Source organism: Nicotiana sylvestris, chromosome 4 (genome assembly GCF_000393655.2).
Source record: "Nicotiana sylvestris chromosome 4, ASM39365v2, whole genome shotgun sequence".
In the NCBI taxonomy this organism is placed as follows: Eukaryota; Viridiplantae; Streptophyta; class Magnoliopsida; order Solanales; family Solanaceae; genus Nicotiana; species Nicotiana sylvestris.
In genome coordinates this window covers 7,531,744-7,543,249 of record NC_091060.1, presented here as the reverse complement: position 1 = coordinate 7,543,249, position 11,506 = coordinate 7,531,744, and the positions used below count along the sequence as shown (strand labels likewise).

General features: G+C 37.5%; 2 protein-coding genes and 1 long non-coding RNA gene across 5 annotated transcripts; 2 read left to right on the top strand and 1 right to left on the bottom strand.

The window, feature by feature from the left end:
- Positions 1-271: 271 nt before the first annotated feature.
- Positions 272-1,240, top strand: LOC138888968 (uncharacterized). The gene is made up of 2 exons (XR_011406489.1): positions 272-385; positions 912-1,240. It is a non-coding gene; the product is annotated as an uncharacterized lncRNA (long non-coding RNA).
- A 754-nt stretch (positions 1,241-1,994) lies between these two features.
- On the top strand, positions 1,995-2,936 carry LOC104218960 (zinc finger BED domain-containing protein RICESLEEPER 2-like). The gene has a single exon (XM_070172490.1). The coding sequence runs from the start codon at positions 1,995-1,997 to the stop codon at positions 2,934-2,936; it is 942 nt and encodes a 313-aa protein (XP_070028591.1).
- A 1,984-nt stretch (positions 2,937-4,920) lies between these two features.
- On the bottom strand, positions 4,921-11,281 carry LOC104242754 (pentatricopeptide repeat-containing protein At5g65560-like). 3 transcript variants are annotated; one of them, XM_070171747.1, is made up of 3 exons: positions 8,417-11,281; positions 8,183-8,269; positions 5,391-5,994 (listed from the first exon to the last, which is right to left on the bottom strand). In XM_070171747.1, the coding sequence occupies exon 1, from the start codon at positions 11,110-11,112 to the stop codon at positions 8,419-8,421; it is 2,694 nt and encodes an 897-aa protein (XP_070027848.1). In that variant the 5' UTR covers positions 11,113-11,281; the 3' UTR covers positions 5,391-5,994; positions 8,183-8,269; positions 8,417-8,418. The 3 variants fall into 3 exon arrangements, with proteins under 3 accessions (XP_009796137.1, XP_070027848.1, XP_009796136.1); XM_009797835.2 differs by lacking the exon at positions 5,391-5,994 and adding an exon at positions 4,921-5,281 and having other exon boundaries at positions 8,183-11,281; XM_009797834.2 differs by having other exon boundaries at positions 8,183-11,281.
- Between the last annotated feature and the right edge of the window lie 225 nt (positions 11,282-11,506).

Sequence of the window (11,506 nt, the reverse complement as noted above, 5' to 3'; positions counted from 1 at the left end):
GAGATATCATCGAGAAGAAGAAGACGAGAATCGAGTCATCGACTGGACGACTGCGAGTCTAGGATATCACTTATCAGTCTGCGAGTCTAGACGAGAATCGACTGCTTAGGATATCAGTCTACGTTTTGTAAGTCTCATCTCATCTTCACCGGTCTATGACTACTTAAGTTTTGACTTTTGAGTTTCCGCATGGGCCTATAAATTATAATGGTCTGATTTTCTGCATCAAACGAAGTATACTGTTCCAGTGTAGGAAAATATCATAGGCGGCGATTTCCAGCTCGATTCGATTCCTCACTCCTCACAAATTCCGGGCAAACGAAGTGTCGAAGACGCTGATGTCCTGTTCCAGTGTTCCGAGCTCGATTCAATTTCAATTTCAAAGGTATGTTTCGCTTTCTTTTGGTTGTACTGCTGATTGAATGAACTGGTGTTCCGAGCTTTTCCCTTTAGTAGGAAAATATTATCTGTATCACGTTCATGCTGTTTAATTCATTTGCTTGTATAATAAGAGTTGTGAGTACACGACTATGTGTTAGGCTTACCATATGATTACTTTGCTTAGGTCTGATTTTTAGAACTTTACCATATGAGCAGAGCAACTAACAATAGCAGACTGCTCTCTTTGAAAACCATGAAATACAGTATCTTCTATTATGTTGTCTTCTAGAATTTCAAGAAAAGATTTAGTCACTCTCTTATTCTTTAACCCAGGATCATTTGTTGAACAATAGTCATTGAAACCTTTTATGTAGATTTTGGTTTCAAAATAACTGTTACTGGGAATTTATGTTTATATTTGTTTAATTTTGTAGGGTAGCAAGGTAGTTAATTTGTTGATTGTTACTGATAGCAAGGTAGTTAATTTGTTGATTGTTAATTTATGTTTATATTTGTTTAATTTTGTATAGATGGAAGATACAAGTAAAGTAAGTGATGTTGGTTCTAGTGAAAGTTTACCTATTACGGTAGATAGTAACACCAACACCATTGATACTCAAGATTCCAAGAAAAGGAAAGCAATGCAACCTAGGTCTGACGTTTGGAACCATTTTGATAAATTTGAGGTTAATGGGGTTGGGAAAGCACGGTGTCGATATTGTAAACAAGCTTATGCTGCTAATTCATCTAAGAATGGAACAACAGGATTGAAGAATCATTTGCTTAGATGCAAAGAATACCCACTTAAAATTGCAGAAGATAATAGTCAAACAAAGATAAATTTTCAATCTTGCCAAAATGATGAAGGATCAATTTGGAAATTTGATCAAAAAGTGGTTAGGAGGGCCTTAATTGAGATGATAGTTACTGATGAACTACCATTTAGCTTTGTAGAAAATGAAGGCTTTATGAAGTTTATGAGAAAAACTCAACCACTATTTCGTCTTCCTTCTCGTAGAACAATAACAAGGAATTGTTATGAAGTTTACGGTGAATTGAGGCAAAATCTAAGAAGTTCTTTTAGAGAAGCACAACCAAAAATTTGCCTAACAACAGACACTTGGACTTCATTACAAAGAATAAATTATATGTGTTTGACAACCCACTTCATTGATAGGGATTGGAAGTTGCATAAAAGAATACTTAATTTTTGCCCTATCACTAGTCATAAGGGTGAAGAGATGGCTAAAGCTATTAGGGATTGTTTGCTTGAATGGAAATTAGACAAGGTTTTCACTATTACTGTGGACAATGCTTCTTCAAATGATGTCACTGTCAAAGAATTGTCTAAACAGTTAGATATGTGGAAAACTAATATGATGAGTGGTAAACATCTTCATGTGAGATGCATGGCTCATATACTAAATCTAATTGTGCAAGATGGTTTGAAAGAACTTGATGCTTCTGTGACACGTGTTAGAAATATTGTGAGGTATGTGAGATCTTCGCCTGCAAGGACCTTAAAGTTTAAACAGTGTTGTGCACATGTAAAGGTAGAATGTACCAAAACGTTGTGTTTGGATGTTCCTACCAGGTGGAATTCCACCTATTTGATGTTGGATACAGCTCAACACTTTGAAAAAGCCTTTGACAAGTTGCATCTTTTTGATGATGGATTTTCTGCATATCAATGTTCTCATCTTTGTGAAGATGGTGGTAATGCAGGTCCTCTTGAATCTGATGATTGGGTGAATGTGAGGAATGTGATAGAGTTTCTTGCACGATTTCACGAGCTAACTAAAAAAGTTTCAGGTTCACGTTATGTCACTTGTAATTCTCATTTTGAGGATGTATCTGAACTTTATTGTCATTTGAAAATGTGTTTAGCTAGTGAGGATGAGCATTTGAGAAAAATGGCTCAGCAAATGCAAGAAAAGTTCAAGAAGTATTGGGGTGAGCCTGAAAAGATGAATAAAATGATTTTTATTGCTTCCGTCTTGGATCCACGTAACAAATTTGAATATGTTGAGGGAGCACTTGAAGAACTTTTTGGGGAGGAAAAAGGGAAGAAAATAAATGCTGAGGTGTATGCTTATATGAATTCTTTGTTTGGAGAGTATCTAAAAAAGTATTCAACCGAATCTTGTCCTCAATCTCCATCTAGTTCTACTTCATCTAACAACACATCTAATACACCTAGTGGGAGTGTTATAAGTGCATCAAAAATAAGGACTAAGCTTAGCTTGAAGAAACAAAAGGAAGACAATGGAAATGGGGGTGCTAAATCGGAGTTGGATAAATACATTAGTGAAGAACAAGAGCCTTATAGTGAAGAACTTGATATCTTAAGTTGGTGGAAAACACATGCTCCCAGATTTCCTATTCTTTCGGAGTTGGCTCGTGATGTGTTGGCAATTCCAATTTTTAGTGTGGCGTCGGAATGCGTGTTTAGCACTGGTGGCCGTATTCTTGATTCATTTAGGAGTTCATTGACTCCTAAATGTGTGCAAGCTCTTATTTGTCTTCAAGATTGGCTTAGAGAAGAATCCTATTAATGTTGAAGAAGACTTGAAGTATCTTGAGGAAATCGAGCTTGGTAAGCTTTAATATTTTGTGTGTATTTTAATTCAAAATAATATATCATGCTTTTTCTTTTGTATGACATATTTGGTCGTATTATCTTTAGATATGGAAAATAATGGAAGCACTACTAGCATTGTTTGATGTATAGTTGCAACTTGCATCTTGAGTGGTAAGTTTAATACTCTATTTGTTTGGTGATAATGATATACTTAATATTTTGTAGTTTTGTTTTATTATCATCAAACTATAATATTTTAACTTATGATTTATATTTTTTTAGGTTCAAGTGCAATCATGCCCCGTGCTACTGCTCAACGCCCCGTGCTACTGCTCAAGAGTCAAGACTGTTTGTTGAGGGATGCCCTCTCTATTTTTGTTGCACTATATTTAACTGTTTAAGTGTTAAGACTGTGCAGACTTGCAGTTGGCCAGTTGCAGTGTTGCACTGTGTTTAAGTGTTAATACTTAAGAGTTAAGACTGTTTTTGTTGGACTGTGTTTAACTTGTTTAACTGTGTTTAAGTTGTTGGACTTGTTGGACTGTGTTAAGTGTTTAACTGTGTTTAAGTTGTTTAATATAGTTGTGTAATGTGCATTGTGCAGTTGGCAGTTATGCAACTGCAGATGTTATTCTGCAACTGCAGATGTTATTCTTGTGCAGTAATATAGTTGTGCAACTGCAGATGTTATTCTTGTTTCAGGCTTTCAGCCATGTGCAGTTGTGCACGTTCACGTTGTGGTTGTGCACTTGTGCAGTTGTTTTACAGTTTTAGAGTGAAAATTATAGTGTCAAATTAGAGTGAAAATTACAGTGTTGGTGTTTCAGCCATGTGCACGTTCTTGTTAACTTATTATAGTGTTATATATCGAAAAACATTCTTTTAGAGTGAATTTCAATTGTGTTGTGCATGTCCACTGTTAGCACTTAGCACTTAGCACTTAGCATTGATTGTTCATTGATTGTTAAAAATCGAAACCGTACCGAACCAAAATAAGAAATACCGAACCGTACCGAAATAACTTGGTACGGTATTTGGTATACACAATCGATAAACCGAATACCGAAATACCGAACCGAAATTCTAAAAACCGAACCGAAATACCGAACGCTCACCCCTAGAATCAATACCCTATTGCAGTGTTTTAAAAGGCGGGACGTTTTACATATGTCTAAGCAAGACGTAAGCCCCGAAGCACGGAGCGTAAGCCCATAAGTATTTAATTTTTAATATTTTATAAAATAATATAATTACAGTAAATATTTATAAACATGTAAAATTGCATAAAAAACTATGAATATGTGAAATATATATATATATATATATATATATATATATATGTGTGTGTGTGTGTGTGTGTGTGTGTGTGCTCCATCCCCACAATAAATAAGTCAAAACAATCTATTATACGCTACTTAGAAGCACAGGTAACTTGAGTCGACAAGAATAAGGTTTTCTACATGGAGGAACAAAAAGGATGACTAACTTACAATTTGAACTTTGAACTTGCTGCTATGAAGAAGAATGAAGTTCTCTTTGTATTTGTAAAAGAAAAATGAATATTCATTGATTTTGGGAGATACTAGCAAACTAGCAGACAAAATAAAAAATTGGGAAAAACCATGAATTAAGGCTTCAATCAATAAAAAAGATCTTGACTTTTAAATTTAATACATTTCAGTTCCTTTTTTAAAACTTTTGAGTAATTACCAAACTGACTTTTGAGAATTTGTGTATTATATACTTATTCAACAAAATTTGTTTTAATTTGAATAAGTCTCTATGGCTTATGCCTCACTAAAAAAACACGCATCAAACGCCTGAGCATACGCCTCTTGAGACTTTTGCCTCACACCATCGCATCGGGGTATTTTTGATGCGCCTCGCCCTGAAAACGCCTTTTAAAACACTGCCCTATAGTATTGATAGTCCAGAATTTTTCTATACCATGAGGTTAATTGAGCTATAGTCAATTAAATTGCAGCGATCAATTGGGAAAAGAAGATTTACACTGTCAAGTCTAGATAACTTAAATCTTAACCCTCCTCATACAAATCATTAATAATTTACACTCTAATGAAATTTATGAAACAAAGACGTGACAATATCAAAACTCGACTATAGGGAATAAAAAGGTATCGTCCAATTTTAGAGCTTCCTTTTGCATTATAGACTGATCAATAGAGTCTCTTGCTTTAGCTCTACTTTCATAAGTTTGGACTTTCGTTCTTTGCTGCCCTCTATATAATTGGCTGTAATCATAGTTTGGCTTTCGTAGATGGTATGTTGCACTCCCTTAATGCCATAATGATAAATTTCCTGACCAACACAGAAAACATATAAACACAATCGATGTATTGTAACGATTTTGAAATAATTGATTGACTTGCAAATAGTCGTCGTCATCTTTTTCCATAGTAGTCATAACTCAAGAAAGGAAAAGACCACTTAGTGCAGCAGAAAGAGAGCATCAAGCACAACTTTCATGTCACCACTTCTTCAACTATTCTTCTAGTATTTCGGCAAATAATTCTTTACACAACTTTCTCATCTCCATGGTACTCATGTCGCTATACATTCAACAAAACCTGAACTCATTAATAGGTGTTACAACAGGCGAGCTAATTTGTGTCTTTGACTTAATTGACAAATCAAGAATCCAATGACAACTATCCTATAGGAATCAGGGGGAAAGAAGTGTGAAGAGGGATTGTACAAGAAATACAGCGTGTTTAAGTGCATTACAGTTTTGCCTGCATGTTTAGTGTAGAATCAACAGCTGGGGAGGAAAATGTTACCATATTCTGTACATTTATGCAGTGACAATCCTCTAAAGCTGGCACAGCAATTACTTTGTGGCCGACCTCCAGCCCCCCGGCAAAATACAAATGCACATCAAATTCAGAGAGAGAACTTAAAAATGCATAGATAACCATGAGTTTCATAAACAAGACATCTAATCGTTTTTGTCCTCAATCTTCTGCAACATCCACGAGTTCATTTAAATGAACTAATTTAGCAGTTTGATCGTCCTGTATATTCAAAGTGAGAATTAAAGAATGTAAACTTCTTAAATTTTTTCTTAAACTTCTTAAAAGGGAGGCAAATCACAGATGCTCCCTTAATTGCAAATGAAGTACTAGATTGGAGGTTGAAGAGTGGCGAATCTGGTATTATCTGCAAGCTGGATATAGAAAAGGCATTTGACCAACTCAATTGGCAATATCTCATCACAATGCTAAGGAAAATGGGATTTGGACAAAGGTGGATAAGGTGGATGCAATTCTGTATCAAAACTGTCAAGTACTCAATTTTGATAAACTCAAGCCCAATCGGATTCTTCTCCCCCCCAAAAAGGTCTCAAGCAAGGGGATCCTCTCTCCCCTTTTCTATTCATTTTGGCCACGGAAGGCCTGAGCCAAATGCTGGACAAAGCAAAAAACCTTCAATGGAAAAGAGGGTTTGATGTGGGGAAAGCTCCAGGGAATGTCATCACTGTTTCTCATTTGCTTTATGCAGATGATACCCTTATATTCGGTGGAGCAGAGAACCTGAATCTAACACTTATTATTTTTCAGGTACTGTCAGGACTTCACATTAATATGCTGAAAAGCATAATTTATCCTGTCAACACAGTGGACAATTTGGAGAATCTAGCAGGAATTCTTTGTTGCAGCACAGGATCCTTCCCAGCCACTTACCTGGGCCTCCCATTGGGTGCAAAGTTCAAATCCTCTGAAGTGTGAAATGGTATCATTGAAAAGGTTGAGAAGAAGCTGGCAGCTTGGCAAGTACAGTATTTATCCATGGGAGGCAGGGTGACACTCATCAGTAGTGTCTTGGACAGTATCCCAACCTACACTATGTCTCTATTCAGTATTCCTAAGAAATCACTACAACATTTGGATAGGTTAAGGAGACACTTCCTTTGGAAAGGTAATAGTGAAGATCACAAGTTTCATCTGGTTAAGTGGGCCAAGGTCACACAGCCTAGGACTATGGGTGGTCTAGGCATCAGTAACTTAGCTGTTCATAATAAATGTATGTTGTTGAAATGGTTATGGAAATACAGTCAAGAAGGGCCAGCATTATGGAAGGAAGTAGTGACTGCAAAACATGGATCACTCAATCACTGGTGTACCAGACCTCAAGAGCACCACATGGTGTTGGTCTTTGGAAGAACATCAGCAAATTATGGGAAGAGTTCTCAAGAAATTGCAGCCTCAGATTTGGGAATGGACAGCGCATCAGATTCTGGAAAGATAAATGGCTTGGCGCCACACCATTGCAGGCGGAATATCCCAACCTATTCCTTATATCTACCAACCAGGACTCCCTCATATCCCATTACAGAGAAGGAAACTCTTGGAACCCAATCTTCAGAAGAAACATGCAAGATTGGGAAATTGAAGAGCTACTCAACTTGATGGCTAGATTGGGAAGCATCACCTATAATGACCAAGCAGCTGACACTTTGAGATGTGAGGTAGAACCAGATGGCCAATACTCAGTTAAATCAGGGTACTTATTGTGCTCGGAATGAAATGGTGGACAACTGGCCTTGGAAGCTCATATGGAGAACAAAAGCATCCCCAAAGGTGATTTCTTTCGGTTGGATTGCACTTTATGAAGCATGTTTGACCCAAGACAACCTAGCTAGAAGATCTTTCCACTTGGCAAACAGATGCCACATGTGCGTGCAAAATGAAGAAACATCCAGGCACCTCCTACTACACTGCCCAGTTTCAACAGATCTATGGAACATGTTTTTGTCTCTTTTTGGAATGGACTGGGTAATGCCTGGGAGTTTAAAGGAAGCCTTTTTGAACTGGAATAGTTGGAAAGTTGGTACAACCATCAAGAAAATCTGGAAACTAATCCCTTTATGTATTTTTTGGTGTATTTGGAATGAGAGGAATAGGAGATGTTTTGATGGAATAGCAACTCCAAACCACTCCTTAAGGCTAAATGTCTTTTACTTTTGTACAGTTGGAGTACCTTAACACCTGTAAACTCCCCTGACAATTTTTTTGGACTTTGTTAGCTCTTTAACATTAGTATAGGACTCTTTGTACTGGAGCTAACAAATCTTTTGTATCTATATTTCTGCATCTTCTTGATGCCATTTATAATATCTCTTACTTTATCAAAAAAAAAAAAAAAAAGATGAATAATAGATGGAAGAATGCAAGAAAAAGTTAAGAAAACAAAGTAACTTGCCTGTAACTTGTAAGAAGGAGCTGCATATACCAAGTGATGATTCCGAAGTGATCTCTCAGGAGGCAAATTCCTCTTAAACAGAATAGCCTACAGGCATGGAACGAGAGATCTTTATTTGAGCAACAGGGTATCAAGGTGCACATGAAGATCTCCATTGTCAATGAAGATCTAGTTGTGGACATCCTTGACTGCACAAACATATGCAGCAGAATCACAGAAGTAGGAACTTCATACTTTTATTTGTTGTCTGTTCTATCAAGTCCCTCTAGCAGCAATGAATATGTCTGGGTACTAAGCCGAAGACGATTTTTCTCCATAATATCCAACAACTCCGAACATCTATCTACAAAACCCCTCTTAAGTAAGCCATCAATTAGAAGCTTCCAAGCTACTTCATCATTATTGTACCCACAATCAAGAAGCCGGAAGAAGGTCGCCTTAGCTTTCTCATTGTTTCCGTCATCATACAATCCACACACGAGGAGCTTGTATGACTCTAAGCATGGTAAAAAACCTTGTGTAAGCATAGTTTCAAGATATCTTGCAGCATCCTCAAACAGTTTCAACTTGCAACAACAATTTACCATTGAGGTGTACATATCTTCACTAGGAGATATTCCGCAGTTCTGCATATGATCAAGTAACCTCGAAGCTTCCTCAAGGCGTCCTTCTCTACAGAGGCCAGTAGCAAGAGAATTAAAAGTGTTTGTATTAGGAGGACAGCCATATTCCCCCATTTTATCAAAGAGTTCAAGCAAAGTTTCGTATTTCACCACTTTCCACACGTCAGCAATATTAATGGAACTGGCCTTTGTTTTGATATCAAGTCCTCCTTGGGACAAATGTTTGATCAAAATGGAATAGGTGTAATGAGAAGGTTCATGTCCAGCATGAAACATACATTTTAGCACATCAAAGGCTCGATGCAGTAATCCTGCACGACCATAGCCATCAATCATTACTGTATAGGCCATCAAATCTGGCCTAACTCCCTCCTCTGCCATCTTAGCCATCACATCCTCTGCGTCTTTCAATTTCTCTTCATTGTAATATGCAACTAGAAACGAAGTGTAAATGCAGACATCAGGCTTGTGTCCTATGGAATCCATTAAATAAAAAACCTTGTACGCATGGTTAAAGGCAGATTCTTTTAATAGTTGCTCGATCAGGATACTATAGGATTCAATTGTGGGTTTAACACCACTTTCTGGCATCCTTTCAAGTAATTGGGCTGCTTCCAGCTGCTTACCCTGTTTACACAACCCGTTAATCAACACATTATAAGTGCATGCATTTGGGGAGCAACCTTCCTCAATCATTTCCTTAAACAACGTCAAGGCAAAATCAACTCTTTCAGCTTTGCAAAATCCATCAATTAGAGCAGTGTAGATCGCAACGTTAACCTTTATACCCTTCTCTTTCAGAGATCTAAAAATGGTGTGAGCTTCTTCAACTCTGCCTCTTTCACACAAGCCATCAACTAGAGTACCATAAGTCCACTCATCAGGAGCCAAACCATTCTCTTCCATCAATCTAAGCAACCTAAATGCACTACCTATTTCGCCCTCTTTACACTGTCCATGAACTAACAAGTTAAAAGTGACATCAGTAGGAGACAGTTTGCGTTCGAGCATCTTATCAAGTAGTGACATTGCCTTATGCGCCTTGTTTATCCTACAAAAGCCAGAAATCAATTCATTGTACGTACGGACATTCGGGATACAGTTATTCGGTTCCATTGTGTCAAAAACATCTAACGCGACATCAACCAAACCTTTCTTACAGTATCCATCAATCAAAGCATTGTATGTCACCACATTTGGAACTAGTCCATTTTCCGACATCACATTCACTAACACTCTCGCTTCGTCAAGCTTAAAGTCTTTACACAAGCCATCAACAAGCACAGTGTAAGTATGAACATTCGGCTTGCATCCTTTCTCCTTCATCTCATCAAACAATCGCAACGCTTCCGCCCTCCTATCCAATCTACACAACGCATCAATGAGAATCGTGTATGTCCTCACATTCGGACAACAAGCATCCTCATCTCCCATTTCCACAAACAACCTCATCGCCTCATCCATCCTCCCCGCTTCACACAACCCATGAATCAAATTATTGTACGAAACCACATTCCTTCGACAACCCTTCTTAGGCATTTCCTCAAACACCTTGTAAGCACTATCTACATCCTTTCTCCTACAATGCCCCAGTATAAACGACGTGTAAGTATGTGTATCGGGACTCAAACCAGCTTGCAAAATCTTACTCAAATAAGATTCAGCCTCAACAATATTACCTAATTTACAATAAGCATTAATCATAGTATTAAAAGTATAAATATCAGGCTTAATTAAATCACTCAACATTTCATCAAACACACATTTAATTTCCTCAATCATAACGAATCGCGATAAACACATCAACAACGTGTTATAAGCCCACACATTGAGCTTAAACTCATCATATTTGTTCATATCAAGCAATAAACGCATCGCAAAAACGGCGTCGTCACGAGTTTCGCATGATTTAAGCATGTTAAGTCGGGTTTTTTGAGCAACCCGAAAGAGATTATTAGAAATTAAAATCCGTAAAAGGGACGCGTAGGATTGAACATTGAGTTTGAAAGAAGGGACACAGGAGAGATAATTAAAAAAGGAGAGGGCAATTTGGGGATTTAGATTTGGGTATTGTGAGAGGAAAGACGAAAAGGAAGAAGGGGATAGGGAAGGAATTAGAGTTTTGAGGGAAGGGTGTTTTTGCCAATTCGGATGTGAAAGGAGGGAGAAGAGTTGGTGATTAATGGAAGGTTCTGGAGATTCTTCTGAGGTTGAAGATGAAACGGAAAATGGGAAGAATTTGATAAAGAAGAGAGGAATTGAGTGAACTGAACGGAATGGAGTAATCAACGCCGTTAATTGGATCATTGTATTGGGAAATCAGACGGCGGTGTTGACGACTCCGTGAATGGAAGAAATCGTTTAAGTTTTGAGATTCATTGGAGCTGAAGAAGGAGACTGAAAATGGAAGCTCAGAAACGCAGTGGCTGCTGAACACAGTAGGGCTGACTTTCGAATTTTTTGTTCCTCTTTTTCTTTTTTCTTTTTTCTTTTTTTCTATACTACTTTTTATTTCTTTTTCGGAAAAGGGTGAAAATTACCCTGCCTATTCGATTTAGTATAAATATATCCTCCGTCACCTAGGCTCATTTGGTTTGAATACGACTTATATCGATATAAAGTTATGTCGGTTAGGGGTGTCAATGAATATTTAAAAACTGACTAAACTGATCGAACCGTACCATACCGAACCGATTTTTAG